General features: G+C 43.8%; 1 protein-coding gene across 1 annotated transcript; it reads left to right on the forward strand.

Annotated features, from left to right (window-relative positions):
* Nucleotides 1-11467: 11467 nt before the first annotated feature.
* Nucleotides 11468-14542, forward strand: LOC120102993 (ferritin light chain 1-like). Its single transcript, XM_063288631.1, has one exon. The coding sequence runs from the start codon at nt 13848-13850 to the stop codon at nt 14397-14399; it is 552 nt and encodes a 183-aa protein (XP_063144701.1). The 5' UTR covers nt 11468-13847; the 3' UTR covers nt 14400-14542.
* Nucleotides 14543-17587: the final 3045 nt, after the last annotated feature.

Below are 17587 nucleotides of genomic sequence, written 5' to 3' on the forward strand. Positions count from 1 at the left end.
TAAACCAAAGAATGCATCTAAAAGTTACTTTCTATTAGTATGATGCAAAACTTGTCATTTAACATTTTAAGCGCAAGGCCCTGGGTTCGGTCCCCAGCTCTGAAAAAAAGAAAAGAAAAAAAAATGCATCACACACACACATGTGTGTATATGTGTCTGTGTGTGTGTGTCTGTGTGTGTGTCCTGTGCATGTGTGTACACTTGTGTGTGGTTTCCAGCACCCAAAGAGGCCAATAAGGGACACGAGTTTGTCCACCTTCACACATCCCCACTGTATTCCCTTAAACAGGCTTCTCACTGAATCCAGCCAGAGCCTACCTTTTTCTGGCTCTGTCCCCAACTCTGTCTCTGCCCCTGTAGCCCTCTGGTATTATAGGTGATCTCAGTCACATCCAGCCTTTTACTTGGGTAGTGAAGATCCAAATACACGCTTTCATGGACGCACAGCGTGCAGCCTCCTTACCCACTGAGCCACCTCCCACCCAATGCGCTGTGCTTAACTCTAATGCTATACTTACATGAGAAGAAGACCATTTTGCAAAAGCTAATGTCAAGGCAGCAGAGTGTGGCATGGGGCTGCTACCCCAGCCCTCCTGTGGGGCTTCTGCAGGGAGACGGGGAGGGGTAGGCGAGGCTGAGCCAAGGACAACTTTAAGGCTATCCGGCTGCATGATGGAATCTAGTCTCAGAAGTGTGTGTGTGCGTGCGTGCGTGTGTGTGTGTGTGTGTGTGCGCGTGTGTGCAGATATATGTGGTGGGTGTGTGTAGCTGTGGGTGCATATATATCATATATCATATATGTGTATATATATATATATATATATATATATATATATATATATGATGACAGTTATGCTGTGCTTTGTAACCTGGGATTAAAAACAACCAAACCAAAACAAAACAAAACCAAAATGGAGTAGACAGCCATCAGCCCGACTACATGACCATCTCGCTGCCTCCATGATTACTCCTGGCTCAGAGGAAGCAGATAAGCCACCTCTTCTGTCGGGGACAGGGCACACGTGAAATCTCTGCAGCTGAGGAAGTGCCCGGATTGGCTCTGTGACAGATGGGTCAGAAAGACCTGTGTGGTGTTCAAACATGAATGTTTGCAGTGGAGTGTTCAAACATATAGATGTTTGCTTTTCCACCTCCTTCTTGGCCCTGGGTCTCAACGCAAAAATGCAAAGAAGGAGGCTAAGATACGTTGATTGTCACTTTGCTGGCCTGGCTTCACAGTTCATTTGATGCTGTAAATACTGGTGTCCAGAAAATTAGGATTCCTCACTTAGCAACGCTTCACTTACCAGTACAAAATCCTCTTAGCAAGGCCCAGTAACAGTGTCCATGAGTTGAATGCATACTATGTCCGAGGCATTGTGAATGGAATCCCTCATGTATTTTATTCAATAATCATGGCAACCCTGTGATATAAGGATAATAAACCTAATGACAATCAACCATTAGGGAGAGAGACTCGTGAGGTCATTCGGTGTCATATGGTTAGCAAGTGGCCTCTGTCTGGGTCTGACTTCCCATTACAGAACTGCAACACCCAACCCACTTTAGTTGCAGATGCTCTTCAGAATACATTAAATGAACCCAGGTCTGGTAGTCCAGGTCTCTAACCCCACTGACAGCAAAGACTGAGGCAAGAGCATTGCAAGTTCAAGGCCTGCTTGGACTGTTAAGGAGAGCTCAAGAGGAGTTAGACAAAGGAGAGAGACCCTGTCTCAAAATATGAATAGGGGACTGGAGAGATGGCTCAGCAGTTAAGAGCACTGATTGCTCTTCCAGAGGTCCTGAGTTCAATTCCCAGCAACCACATGGTGTCTCACAACCATCTGTAATGGGATCCGATGCCCTCTTCTGTTGTCTGAAGAAAGTGACTGTACTCACATACATAAAATAAATAAATCCTTAAAAAAAATAAGAATAGGGGTTGGAGAGATGGCTCAGGAATTAAAAAAAAACTTGTTTGAGGGGTTGGGGATTTGGCTCAGTGGTAGAGCGCTTGCCTAGCAAGCACAAGGCCCTGGGTTTGGTCCCCAGCTCTGAAAAAGAAAAAAAGAAAAAAAAAACTTGTTTGAAGCCATGTTGGTCTACATAGTGAGTTCCAGGCTGGCCAAGTTTGCATAGACCCTGGGCCCAAAAAGAGAATGGGGAAGGGATCTGTAGACAAAAAAAGAACAAAGCTGTATTTCTCAGGTATTTACTTTTCCTATGCTGTAGCCTCCAAATGCCAGTAAAGGGTTGCTTTCAAGTATGAAGGAAGCTGGTGCAGCGAGAAAATAGCACAGATAAGAAAGCAGGAGACAGGGGCTAGAGAGATGGCTCAGTGGTTAAGAGCACTGACTGCTCTTCCAGAGGTCCTGAGTTCAATCCCCAGCAACCACATGGTGTCTCACAACCATCTGTAATGGGGTCTGATGCCCTCTTCTGATGTGTCTGAATTTACAGTGTACTCATATAAATAAAATAAATAAATATATCTTAAAAAAAAAAAAGAAAGCAGGAGACATTAGATCTGCCAACCAAGAAGGCTGAATCCTGGGGCAGAATGGGAGAGGGTTAGGAAGCAGCCTGCTGTGTCCAGGAAGTGGTCTATACTCCTGTTATCCCTGGAGGTGGCGAGGGGAGAGCAGCTGAAATGAGGACCAGCTGAAGGCAAATTCCCTTTCCACACCACAGTGTCAGCAAATACGTGGAGGTTTATTCTCTTGAGAGAGTAAACAATACCAGGACCTGGAGGTAGAGTCACCCGGTGTAACTAGAGGCACCACGCTAAAAGGGGGATAAATGGGTTTGTCTCTCTGGAGAAAATGAAGCCCGATATGAAGCAGCTTGTGATAATGCACAGAGGTTTCCCAACAACCGCTTCTCGTGGTCAATGACCTTTCTGGTCACTGGATCCCGGACAAGTGACTTCACGGCCAATGACTCTTATCCCAAATGTACGAAGCATTCAATCAGCTTTAATTCCAGCTTTTATCGATGAGCAGACAGCCAAAGACGATAAGATAGAGGTTTTCCTCTATCAGAAGAGCCAGAGAGCAAACAACAGAGCAAATGTGGAAGGAACCAAGGCAGTGCAAAAGGAGAGACAACTTTAGATTGCTTTTATTCATTTATTTATTTTAATTGTGTGTATGTGTGTGGGTTTGTGCAGAGGACAGAGGGGTTGGGTCCTCCTGGAGCTAGAGGTAAAGGAATGGATGCTGAAAATGGTCCTCTGTAAGAACAGTTTGTGCTCTTAACGTCTGAGCCATCTCTCCGCCACCAAAAATAAAACTTTAAAAACTATCAAGAGGGGGTTGGGGATTTAGCTCAGTGGTAGAGCGCTTGCCTAGGAAGCGCAAGGCCCTGGGTTTGGTCCCCAGCTCCGAAAAAAAAAAAAAAAAAAAAAAAAAAGAACCAAAAAACTATCAAGAGTATAGCATAGCAGCGCCTTTTATTTTCTTGGGATTTTTGACACAGGATTTTTTTTTTCCTGAGGAGCCCTAACCATCCTGGAACTCACTCTATAGACCAAGCTGGTCTCAAATTTAGAGACTCGCCTGCCTCTGCCTCCCAAGTGCTGGGAATAAAGATGTGTGCCCCCTCCACCTAGAATGTCTCTGCCCACCCAACCCTCCCTTCTTCCTTTTCCTCCTTTCCCCTTTCTCTCCCCAAAAGGTTGCAGATGTGTACTGGTTTGGTGTCAACTTGGCACAAACTAGTAACATCAGAGGAGGAAACCTTAGTTGAGAAAATACCTCCTTCAGATCCAGCTGCAAGGCATTTTCTCAATCAGAGATCAATGGGGGAGGGCCCAGCCCACTGTGGGCGGGGCCATCCTAGGGCTGGTAGTCTTCAGTTCTAGGAGGAAGCGGGTCAGTAAGCAGCATCCTTCATGGCTTCTGCATCAGCTCCTGGCTCCTGCCCTGTGTGAGTTCCTGTTGTGACTTTCTTTGACGATGAACAATGATGTGGAAGTGTAAGCCAAATAAACCCTTCCCTCCCCAAATCGCTTTTTGGTCACAGCAATAGAAACGTTAACGAAGACAAAATGTAAGTTGATATTACCTCCATGTTTCTCATGATAAGGCCCTGAGATGGAGCTTCAGTGATGAGGGGAAGGAGAGAATCCGGGGAAGACACAGCCTACTGAAACTAAAGTGTTAAATCTATTTTAAACGTTGTGAGGGACTGGAGATGCTTTAGTGGGTAAGAGTGCTTGCTACATAATCAATCATGAGGTCCTGAGTTTGGAACTCTAGCATCCAGATAACAAAGAGGAACACAGCCACATGGCTGTCCCACAGCATTGTGGGAGGTGGAGACGGGGATCCCAGGGGCTTGTTGACCGACTAACCCCAGGGAAATCAAGGGGAATGGTGAGCTCAGTCTCAAAGGAGGCTCTGTCTCCAGGGAATAAGGTGGAGAAAGATAGGACAGGACCCCACATGTCTTTCTTTGACTTCAGAGGCCTGCACAGGTCAGGACACGTGCATATATACTGCATGTTTGTAGTGTGCACATCTACACGTGGGTCTGTGCGAGCGCACGCGCGCGCACGCACACGCACACATGCACACACATACACACACACGGCGCATACACCCACACAATCACACACACACGCACACACGTGTGCGCGTACACACGTGCACACACACACAATCACACACACATACACTGTTTTGGGACTTTGGAAAGTCAACACAAGAGACATAAAGGGAATTTTCCAGAATACTGAAAAGGGCTATTCTATGGAGAGCACATGTACCAGACGTAGAGGTTACCGCCCAGAAGAAAGGATTATCTAGAGGAACACATGTAAAGGACATGGAGGTAATAGAGGTTACCTGCCTGGAGGGACTGATGGAATCAAGACACAGACATCTTGAAAGCAGCCATCATTAAGGACAGTGGACATGGTGGAGATTGCTTAGGATCCTAACAACTTAGGAGGCTGATGGAGGAGAATCGTATGAACCCAGGAGCTTAAGACCAATAGATAGATAAATAAATAAATTAAATAAATACAGAACAAAAGAAACTTTACCTCTCTAAACTGACCATCCTTAGTCCAAACAAACAAACAAACAAAACCCCAACTGCTCTGAAATCTAAATCTTGTATTCTTCCAATTAAAAAATACTAAAAACAAAACATTTCATTTATTTGTAAAGGGGGACACATGAGCCGCAGTGTGAGTGTGGAGGTCAGAGGTCAAGCTGCAGCACCCAGTTTTTTTCTTCCAATGTGTGGGTTCCAGGGATTGAAATTCAACGGTCAGACTTGGCAGCAAATATCTTTACCATCTGAGCCATCTTGCCTACTGTGTTTTGGCCTTTTTCTCTTTGAAAAAAAAAGTTATTTATTTATTTATTTATTTATTTATTTATTTATTTCGTATGAATGGGTGCCCATATAAGTGCTATACAGCATGGGTGTGGAGGTCAGAGGCCCACTTGAGGGAGTTGGTTTCTCTCTTCCAACGGGTGGGTCCTGGGGATCAAACTTAGGTTGTTACACTTAGGGGAAAGCAACTTTACCCACCCAGCAACTTCACAAGCTCATGCTATGAAATTCCTGCTGCTGTTTGCTTCCTTGGGGGTTTTGTTGTTGTTTTTAATTTATATTTTATTTTAGGTATATGATTGCATAAATGTTTGGTGTACCATGTACATGCCTAGTGCTTGCAGAGGTCAGAGGACAGTGTAGGCAGTGTCAGATTTTCTGGACCTGGAGGTCCAGACAGTTGTGAGCATCCATGTCCCTGCAGGGAATTTGACCTGGGTCCCGGAAGAGCAGCCAGCACCCCTAACTGTTAGGCCACCTCTCCAGCAATAGTAAGAATTCTGGAGTTTTTGTTTACAAAAAAACAAAAAGGAAACAAACACCCAGAAGTAATATATGTTTTGCTTTTTAACCGCAGGTGTGGTTCTGGAGCTGCTTCAGAGCAGGTGACTATGATTTGCCTCGTGCTCTAGCAGAGGCATATGTTTGCCAGCTGCAGATGATTTCTGTGATGGTGCATCGTTTGGAATTCTGGGATCTTTTCAGAGAGAGTATAAATTCTAGAGCCCCAATAGGTGGGGATGATGGTTGTTGGTCTATTAGGGAGGCTGATTGTGATTCATTAGTAGTTGTGCTCAAAAAAAAAATGCGAAGAAAAAATTAGATTCAGAGATCTATCTCCCTCCCTCCCTCTCTCCTTCTCCCTCTCCTTCTCCCCCTCCCCCTCTCTCCCCATCTCTCTCCCTATCTATCCTTCTTTCTCTCCTATCTAGTGATAGGGGTGAAACTGGGGAGAGGCAATAAAGGGTGAGGAAAAAAGAACCCACAAAATGGATGAAGTAATGGATTTTTTTTCAAGATGCCAGCAAAAATGTTTATTGTAACTGCTACCACTGGGATATCCTCCACTTTGTTCCCGGAGGGATGATCTTCTTCTTCTTCTTCTTCTTCTTCTTCTTCTTCTTCTTCTTCTTCTTCTTCTTCTTCTTCTTCTTCTTCTTCTTCTTTTCCTCCTCCTCCTCCTCTCTCCTTCTCCTTCTTCTCCTTTTTCTTCTCCTTCTCCTCTTTCTCCTTCTCTTCCTCCTCCTCTTCCTTTTCCTCTTCCTGCTAGTGGTCTAAAACAAGGTTATGATGAGGCAGCCTGAGGTCTTATAGAAATGATAGACACCAGGCATTTTAAAGAGGCTGTGATTTTATGTAGGATGCATTTGCTTCATGTGGAACAAATTCTAAATAACTGGGCTACTCAAAATGGAGTTTCTCACAAGACTGGAAGGGATTGGTGACAGCTGTACTAGAAGCCAGTCCCCAATTGCAACAGTTAACATGGTGGAGGGAATAAGCCATGAATATTGAACAGTGAAATAGAACGAATGTAGTGACGTATCAGTTTCTGGGTGAAGGACGGTACTCTGATATGCAAGAACAGGTTCAACTTGATGGTGCTACTATAAAACATTGTAGGTTAGCAGTGGATTTAAGAGCTTGGGAAAGGGGTTGGGGATTTAGCTCAGTGGTAGAGCGCTTGCCTAGGAAGCTCAAAGCCCTGGGTTTGGTCCCCAGCTCCGGAAAAAAAGAACCAAAAAAAGAAAAAAAAAAAAAAGAGCTTGGGAAAGAGTTGAGTTGAATGGGGGAATCTACCTCATTTACAAAGATTATACAAGGCTCTGGAGAAGCCTTCACTAATTTTTTTTTTTTTCAAAAAATCAGACCCTGACACAAGACAGACCTGGATAGAGACATTGACATAGGGAAATGCAAACACCGAATGTAAAAAGATAAAGGACCACTAAAATCAAGAGCAGTGCCTACAGATGAGTGGATAAAGGATAAACAGGTTCCACACTAATATAGTTAATATAGATTAAGCTGTAGTTAGAGGTCTCCAATATCAAAATCAGCAGTGCTTCAATTGCAGGATATACACTCATGTGCAGTGAGGCTGTGACCAAGCGGTTAAAGCTCTCAGATCTCAAAACACCTGGTGCTTTAATTGTGATAAAAATCATTTGTAACAAAATTGTGAACAAGGAATCTCTAAGGGAAATGGTTTTCTAAATATAGAAACTATTTCTATATATACATGGTTTCTCCTGGGCATGGGGAATGTCAGTAATTCCAGTGCACAGATGGCTTGAAAAAGTAACCTAGGTTTCCAGGGGTATTCAGGAAATGTGGCAAGAGTTGGTATTGGACCAATGAGTGTAGGTCCAAAAGAGATAATCAGGGTAATTTCTTACCATGGGAAAATAGCTTTGGGGGCCTAGTTCAAGCCCCCAAAGAAAAAGGTATGAGCCAAGGGGTGACAAGCAGACCAAAAATGCTTCATTCAAAGTTGGAGATTTAATGTGCGCTATTGCAGGCCGCTTGGCTCAAGACTTAGTCACAGATAAACGTCTTACTCTGTCCCCCCAAATTCAATGTTATACCATAGTTACTGGAGTTTATGGTCCTTTTAAGGGACAGTAGAGTGTGGTCTTGGGAAGGAGTGGATTGACTTCCCAAGGACTCATTGTGTATCCGGGAGTTATAGATGAAGATTTCAAAGGAGAAATTAAATTTATGGCCTAAAAAAGAGAGATGCAGCACTCAAGCTGCAGGAGCCCTACAGTCCAGACTGCGCCTGGAACTGAAGGGACCTGGTTAAACAGTTGCCTGCACCTAAATCCCGTGGGAGGGAAAGCTAGTCCTTCAGAGGGGCAGACACGCCTGGGAAACCAGAGGAGACTACTCTCTGCCCACATTTCTGACTCTAGAGGAAAACGCCTAGCGCCATCTGGGTACCCTGTGCACAGGGAAGCCAGAGAAGGAGGGGCAGGCCCTTCTGGTTGCTGCCCTCATAGAGAGCTGTTGCTGTGCCTCACGTTGGGCGCCATCTGTTGTTGTTAAAAAAAAAAAAAAAAGTATAGTTGTCTTTTATCCCACTAGGTCCTGCACTGCGGTGCCCCAAGATATCTGCTAGATATCTTGGCGGAAACACATCCCAACTCCTTGGTGGCTCAGAGTCTCCTGCCACCGCACTTTCCTACACTCAAACCATCACATAAAAGAACACACAACACAATAATCTTTGACCCAATTGAAAAGATATAATTGCCCACCTAAACATATAAAGCCCAGGGGGTTGGGGATTTAGCTCAGTGGTAGAGCGCTTGCCTAGGAAGCACAAGGCCCTGGGTTCAGTCCCCAGCTCCAAAAAAAAGAACCAAAAAAAAAAAAATGCTGTCTGTTTTAGGGGGCTGGGGATTTAGCTCAGTGGTAGAGCGCTTACCTAGGAAGCACAAGGTCCTGGGTTCGGTCCCCAGCTCCGAAAACAAAACAAAACAAAACAAAACATACAAAGCCCAGTACCATCCATCCCTTAAGAACATTTGTAACAACCTATAAAGGTACAGCGTGGAATCTTAACGTCACCCGCCATATTGTCCTGCCACGGCTTCTCTCTCTCTCTCCCTCCTGTCTCTTCCTTTCTGTTCTAGTTCCTCCTCTTCCTTCAAACTTCTCTCCTGCCCACCTTCCTTCTCCTCCAATGACAGGCCTCCTTCTATCCTGTACCTGCCCCTACTTTACAGATTCAATGGGGAGAAGGTTCTGGTGAAGTCACCTGATTCCTGAGTACTGACTAGGCAGCTGTCCTTGGGGCAGTGGAATTAGCATCAAAATACAGATAACTTCAGGGCAAACCACAACAGAGAGCTGAAACCCAGCCCCAAGGAGCAACTTCAGGCCCAAGACCAGAGGTAAGACCAACTTTTCTGCTCCAAGTGACCTGCCTAGTGGACTCAGGACACACACCCACAGGAACATCTGAAAGCCAGTAGACAGGAACGACTACATGCCTGAAAACAGAACACTCTGTTCCTATAACTGGCTGAAAGAAAACAGGAAAACAGGTCTACAGCACTCCTGACACACAGGCCTAGAGGACGGTCAAGCCACTGCTAGAAATAGCAGAACAAGGTAACACCAGAGACAACCTGATGGTGAGAGGCAAGCACAGGAACTCAAGCAACAGAAACCAAAACTACATGGCATCATTGGAGCCCAATTCTCCCACCAAAGCAGACACTGAATATCCAAACACACCAGAAAAGCAAGATCTAGATTTAAAATCACATTTGATCATGATGATGGAGGACTTAAAGAAAGATATAAAGAACTCCTTTAGAGAAATGCAGGAAAACACAAGTAAACAAGTAGAAGCCCCTTAGAGAAGAAACACAAAAATCCCTGAAAGAATTATAGGAAAACACAATCAAACAGGTGAAGGAATTGAAAATGGAAATAGAAACAATAAAAAATCACAAAGGGAGACAACCCTGAATATAGAAAACCAAAGGAAGAGACAAGGAGCCGCATCACCAACAGAATACAAGAGATAGAAGAGAGAATCTCAGGAGCAGAAGATTCCATAGAAATCATTGACTCAACTGTCAAAGATAATGGAAAATGGAAAAAGCTACTGGCCCAAAACATACAGGAAATCCTAGACACAATGAGAAGATCAAACTTAAGGATAATAGGTATAGAAGAGAGTGAAGACTCCCAACAAATATCTTCAACAAAATCATAGAAGAAAACTTCCCTAACCTAAAGAAAGAGATGCCCATAAACATACAAGAAGCCTACAGAACTCCAAATAGATTGGACCAGAAAAGAAACTCCTCCCATCACATAAGAGTCAAAGCATCAAATGCACAAAACAAAGAAAGAATATTAAAAGCAATAAGGGAAAAGTCAAGTAACATATAAAGGAAGACCTATCAGAATCACACCAGAATTCTCACCAGAGACTATGAAAGCCAGATGATCCTGGACAGATGTCATACAGACACTAAGAGAACACAAATGCCAGCCCAGGTTACTATATCCAGCAAAACTCTCAATTAACATAGATGGAGAAACCAAGATATTCCATGACAAAACCAAATTTAAACAATATCTTTCTTCAAATCCAGCCCTACAAAGGATAATAAATGGTAAAGCTCAACACGAGGAGGCAAGCTACACCCTAGACAAAGCAAGAAACTAATCGTCTTGACAACAAAACAAAGAGAAGACGAGCACACAAACATAATCTCACATCCAAATATGAATATAACAGGAAGCAATAATCACTATTCCTTAATATCTCTCAACATCAATGGACTCAATTCCCCAATAAAAAGACACAGATTAGGGGCTGGAGAGATGGCTCAGTGGTTAAGAGCACCCGACTACTCTTCCAGAGGTCATGAGTTCAATTCCCAGCAACCACATGGTGGCTCACAACCATCTGTAAAGAGATCCGATGCCTTCTTCTGGTGTATCTGAAGACAGCTACAGTGTACTTATATATAATAAATGAATAAATCTTTAAAAAAAAAGACACAGATTAAAAAACTGGATATGTAATGAGGAACCAGCATTTTGCTTCCTTCAGGAAACACACCTCAGAGACAAAGACTGACACTACCTCTAAGCAACTTTCTAAGCAAATGGTCTGAAGAAGCAAACTGGAGTAGCCATTCTTTTTTTTTTTTTTTGGTTCTTTTTTTCGGAGCTGGGGACCGAACCCAGGGCCTTGCGCTTCCTAGGTAAGCGCTCTACCACTGAGCTAAATCCCCAGCACCTGGAGTAGCCATTCTAATATCAAATAAAATTGATTTTCAACCAAAAGTCAGGAAAAAAGATAAGGAAGGACACTTCATATTCATCAATGGAAAAATCTACCAAGATGAACTCTCAATCCTAAATACCTATGCTTCGAATACAAGGGCACCAACATTCATAAAAGAAACCTTACTAAAGCTCAAAGCACACATTGTACTTCACACAATAATAGTAGGAGATTTCAACACCCCACTCTCATCAATGGACAGATCATGGAAACAGAAATTAAACAGAGACATAGACAGACTAACAGAAGTCATGAACGAAATGAACTTAATAGATATTTATAGAACATTCTATCCTAAAACAAAAGGATATACCTTCTTCTCACCACCTCATGGTACTTTCTCCAAAATTGACCATATAATCAGGTACAAAACAGGCCTCATCAGATACAGCAAGATAGAAATAATCCCATGCATCCTATCAGATCACCACAGGCTAAAGCTGGTCTACAATAACAATAAGGAAAGAACGCCCACATATACATGGAAATTGAACAATGCTCTACTCAATGATAACCTGGTCAAGGAAGAAATAAAAAAAAGAAATTACGCTTACCTAGGAAGCGCAAGGCCCTGGGTTCGGTCCCCAGCTCCGAAAAAAAAAGAAATTAAAAACTTCTTAGAATTTAATGAAAATTAAGGTACAACATACCCAAACTTATGAGACACAATGAAAGCTGTGCTAAGAGGAAAACTCATAGCTCTGAGTGCCTGCAGAAAGAAACAGGAGAGAGCATATATCAGCAACTTGACAGCACACCTAAAAGCTCTAGAACAAAAAGAAGCAAATACACCCAGGAGGAGTAGAAGGCAGGAAATAACCGAACTCAGAGCTGAAATCAACCAAGTAGAGGCAAAAAGGACTATACGAAGAATCAACAGAACCAAAAGCTGGTTCTTTGAGAAAATCAACAAGATAGATAAACCCTTAGCCAGACTAACGAGAGGACACAGAGAGTGCGTCCAAATTAACAAAATCGGAAATGAAAAGGGAGACATAACAACAGAATCAGAGGAAATTCAAAAAATCATCAGATCCTACTACACAAGTCTATATTCAACAAAACTTAAAATCTGGAGATAATGGACAATTTCCTAGACAGATACCAGGTACTGAAGTTAAATCAGGAACAGATAAACCATTTAAACAACCCCATAACTCCTAAGGAAATAGAAGCAGTCATTAAAGGTCTCCCAACCAAAAAGAGCCCAGGTCCAGATGGGTTCAGTGCAGAATTCTATCAGACCTTCATAGAAGATCTCATACCAATACTATCCAAACTATTCCACAAAATTGAAACAGATGGATCACTACCGAATACCTTCTATGAAGCCACAATTACTCTTATACCTAAACCACACAAAGACCCAACAAAGAAAGAGAACTTCAGACCAATTTTCCTTATGAATATCAACGCAAAAATACTCAATAAAATTCTTGCAAACCAAATCCAAAAACAACACATCAAAACAATTATCCATCATGATCGAGTAGGCTTCATCCCAGGTATGCAGGGATGGTTTAATATATGGAAAACCATCAACGTAATCCACTATATAAACAAACTGAAAGATAAAAACCACATGATCATTTCATTAGATGCTGAGAAAGCGTTTGACAAAATTCAACACCCCTTCATGATAAAAGTCCTGGAAAGAACAGGAATTCAAGGCCCATACCTGAACATAGTAAAAGCCATAAACAGCAAACCAGTAGCTAACATTAAACTAAATGGAGAGAAACTTGAAGCAATCCCACTAAAATCAGGGACTAGACAAGGCTGCCCATTCTCTCCCTACTTATTCAATATAGTTCTTGAAGTTCTAGCCAGAGCAATCAGACAACAAAAGGAGATCAAGGGGATACAGATTGGAAAGGAAGAAGTCAAAATATCACTATTTGCAGATGACATGATAGTATATTTAAGTGATCCCAAAAGTTCCACGAGAGAACTACTAAAGCTGATAAACACCTTCAGGAAAGTGGCTGGGTATAAAATTAACTCAAATAAATCAGTAGACTTCCTCTACACAAAAGAGAAACAAGCTGAGAAAGAAATTAGTGAAACGACACCCTTCATTATAGTCCCAAATAATATAAAATACCTCAGTGTGACTTTAACCAAGCAAGTGAAAGATCTGTATGATAAAAACCTCAAGCCTCAGGGGCTGGGGATTTAGCTCAGTGGTAGAGCGCTTACCTAGGAAGCTCAAGGCCCTGGGTTCGGTCCCCAGCTCCGGAAAAAAAAGAAAAAAAAAAAAAAAAAACTTCAAGCCTCTGAAGAAAGAAATTGAAGATCTCAGAAGATGGAAAGATCTCCCATGCTCATGGATTGGCAGGATTAATATAGTAAAAATGGCCATTTTACCAAAAGCAATCTACAGATTCAATGCAATCCCCATTAAAATTCCAATCCAATTCTTCATAGAGTTAGACAGAACAATTTGCAAATTCATCTGGAATAACAAAAAACCCAGGATAGCAGCACTTTGGAGATCCCGAGGATCTGTATCTTGCTTCAACAGTGTTTGGACGGAACAGACCCGGGGACTCCCACTTTATTCACTTCCAGCCGCCTTACAAGCCTCTCCAGTCGCAGCCTCCGGGACCATCTCCTTGCCGCCTTCGGCTCCTAGGACCAGCCAGCCCCGTCTTCGTGGTTAGCTCCATACTCCGGATCAGCCATGACCTCTCAGATTCGTCAGAATTATTCCACCGAAGTGGAAGCTGCCGTGAACCGCCTGGTCAACTTGCACCTGCGGGCCTCTTACACCTACCTCTCTCTGGGCTTCTTTTTTGATCGGGATGACGTGGCTTTGGAGGGCGTAGGCCACTTCTTCCGCGAATTGGCAGAGGAGAAGCGCGAGGGCGCCGAGCGTCTCCTCAAGTTGCAGAACGAACGCGGGGGCCGTGCACTCTTCCAGGATGTGCAGAAGCCATCTCAAGATGAGTGGGGTAAAACCCTGGAGGCCATGGAAGCTGCCTTGGCCCTGGAGAAGAACCTGAACCAGGCCCTCTTGGATCTGCACGCCCTGGGCTCTGCCTGCACAGACCCTCACCTCTGTGACTTCTTGGAAAGCCACTTCCTGGATAAGGAGGTGAAGCTCATCAAGAAGATGGGCAACCACCTGACCAACCTCCGTAGGGTGGCAGGGCCACAACCAGCGCAGACTGGCGTGGCCCAGGCATCTCTGGGCGAGTATCTCTTTGAGCGCCTCACTCTGAAGCACGACTAGGCCTCTGTGCCTTCCAAGGGGCTCCCTCCTCTGCTCTGCACCGACCGCCTCAGCACCTCCACCCGAATGAACCTCTAAAGCCACTAGGCAGCTTTGTAACCGCCCTGGAGCCTCTCCCAAGTCTTGGACCAAGTAAAAATAAAGCTTTTTGAAACAGAAAAAAAAAAAAAAAAAAAACCCAGGATAGCTAAAACTATCCTCAACAATAAAAGGACTTCCAGGGGAATCACTATCCCTGAACTCAAGCAGTATTACAGAGCAATAGTGATAAAAACTGTATGGTATTGGTACAGAGACAGACAGACCAGTAGAACAGAATTGAAGACCCAGAAATGAACCCACACACATATGGTCACTTGATTTTTGACAAAGGAGCCAAAATCATCCAATGGAAAAAGATAGCATTTTCAGCAAATGGTGCTTGTTCAACTGGAGGTCAGCATGTGGAAGAATGCAGATCGATCCATTCTTATCACCCTGTACAAAGCTTAAGTCCAAGTGGATCAAGGACCTCCACATCAAACCGGATACACTCAAACTAGTAGAAGAAAAAGTGGGGAAGAATCTTGAACACATGGGCGCTGGAGAAAATTTCCTGAACAAAACACCAATGGCTTATGCTCTGAGATCAAGAATTGGCAAATGGGATCCCATAAAACTGCAAAGCTTCTGTAAGGCAGAGGACACTGTTGTTTGGACAAAACGGCAACCAACAGATTGGGAAAAGATCTTTACCAATCCTACAACTGATAGAGGGCTTATATCAAAAATATACAAAGAGGGGTTGGGGATTTAGCTCAGTGGTAGAGCGCTTGCCTAGGAAGCGCAAGGCCCTGGGTTCGGTCCCCAGCTCCGAAAAAAAGAACAAAAAAAAAAAAATATATACAAAGAGCTCAACAAGTTAGACTGCAGGGAGACAAATAACCCTATTAAAATGGGGTTCAGAGCTAAACAAAGAATTCACAGCTGAGGAATGCCGAATGGCTGAGAAGCACCTAAAGAAATGTTCAACATCTTTTGTCATAAGGGAAATGCAAATCAAAACAACCCTGAGATTCCACCTCACACCAGTCAGAATGGCTAAAATCAAAAACTCTGGCAACAGCAGATGCTGGTGAGGATGTGGAGAAAGAGGAACACTCCTCCATTGTTGGTGGGATTGCAGACTGGTACAGCCATTCTGGAAATCAGTCTGTAGGTTCCTCAGAAAATTCATCATTGCACTACCTGAGAACCCAGCTATTGGGCATATTCCTTAAAGATGCTCCAACATACAACAAAGACACATGCTCCACTATGTTCATAGCAGCCCTATTTATAATAGCCAGAAGCTGGAAAGAACCCAGATGCCCTTCAACAGAGGAATGGATTCAAAAATGTGGTACATCTACACAGTGCAATATTACTCAGCTATCAAAAACAATGACTTTATGAAATTCATAGGCAAATGGATGGAACTGGAAAATATCATCCTAAGTGAGGTAACCCAATCACAGAAAAATACACATGGTATGCACTCATGGATAAGTGGATATTAGCCCAAATGCTCGAATTACCCTAGATGCACAGAACACATGAAACTCAAGAAGGATGACCAAAATGAGGATGCTTCACTCCTTCTTTAAAAGAAGAACAAGAGGGTTGGGGATTTAGCTCAGTGGTAGAGCGCTTGCCTAGGAAGCGCAAGGCCCTGGGTTTGGTCCCCAGCTCCAAAAAAAAAAAGAAAAGAGAAAAAAAAAAAAAAAGAATACCCTTGGGAGGGCATAGGGAGGCAAAGATTAAAACAGAGGCAGAAGGAACACCCATTCGGAGCCTGCCCCACATGTGGCCCATACATATACAGCCACCAAACTAGGTAAGATGGATGAAGCAAAGAAGTGCAGGCTGACAGGAACCGGATGTAGATCTCTCCTGAGAAACAGCCAGAATATGGCAAATACATAGGCAAATGCCAGCAGCAAACCACTGAACTGAGAACGGGACCCCCGTTGAAGGAATCAGAGAAAGGTCTTGAAGAGTTGGGAGGGGCTCGAGACCCCATATGAACAACAATGCCAACCAACCAGAGCTTCCAGGGACTAAGCCACTATCCAAAGACTATACATAGACTGACCCTGGACTCTGACCTCATAGGTAGCAATGAATATCCTAGTAAGAGCACCAGTGGAAGGGGAAGCCCTAGGTCCTGCTAAGACTGAACCCCCAGTGAACGTGATTGTTGGGGGGAGGGCGGTAATGGGGGGAGGATGGGAAGGGGAACACCCATAGAGAAGGGGAGGGGTGGGGCTAGGGTGATGTTGGCATGGAAACCAGGAAAGGGAATAACATTTGAAATGTAAATAAGAAATACCCAATTTAATAAAGATGGAAAGAAAAAAAAAGAGAGAGAGATGTGATCGAATGCAGGGGACAGTGTTGCTCAGCTGCCTCAGTCCCCCTATATCCAAGGCAAAGCTGCTCCTGAGGCAAGAGGAGAGGCTTCCTGAAGACCTTCCCCATTCTAGCAGCCTTCGGATGAAGATGAAGAGGTCTCAGCTCCTCCTGTACTATGCCTGTCTGGGTGCTGCCATGTTCCTGCCTTGATGATAATAGGCTGAACCTCTGAACCTATTAGCCAGCCCCAGTTAAATGCTGTCCTTCATAAGACTTGCCTTGGTCATGGTGTCTGATCACAGCAGTAAAACCAGAGGGTAAGCTTGAACTTCAGGTCTCCTGCTTCTTGCTCTCAAGTGTTAGGACCACAGGTATGCACTCCCACGCTCAGTTTAGGTAGTGCTACCAATTATTTTAGTACATGTGTGTGGGTGTAGGCACATGTGCGAACATGCACTTGGAGGCCTGAGGTCCATTTGGTATGGCCTTCCTCAACCACTCTCCTCCACATCGAGATTTTAGGAAATGAAAAGCTTTGTAAACATAAACCGATATCAAGACGAATGGGTTTGATTTCCCCCTCGTCTTCCAACAGTCCAAACCAGCGCCCAAGGGAGCTACTTATCTGGGTGCTTATCATCTGCCCCCACTGTTTGTTTGTCCCTTAGGTTACTCGTATTATTCCCTACTCACACTCCCAAGGAAAAACACAGAAACAATTAGTCAAATTGACTAAAGGCCAGCACGGTGACTCACATCCTGTCCTTAAGGTTCATCCCTGGTTCTCCGTCCATGGGCATCATCACGGTTAAGAC

This window comes from Rattus norvegicus, chromosome 5, assembly GCF_036323735.1.
Source record: "Rattus norvegicus strain BN/NHsdMcwi chromosome 5, GRCr8, whole genome shotgun sequence".
Classification (NCBI taxonomy): domain Eukaryota; kingdom Metazoa; phylum Chordata; class Mammalia; order Rodentia; family Muridae; genus Rattus; species Rattus norvegicus.

Excerpts from the sequence above, each read along its gene's own strand:
- LOC120102993 (XM_063288631.1), top strand. The coding sequence starts at position 13,848 with ATGACCTCTCAGATTCGTCAGAATTATTCCACCGAAGTGGAAGCTGCC.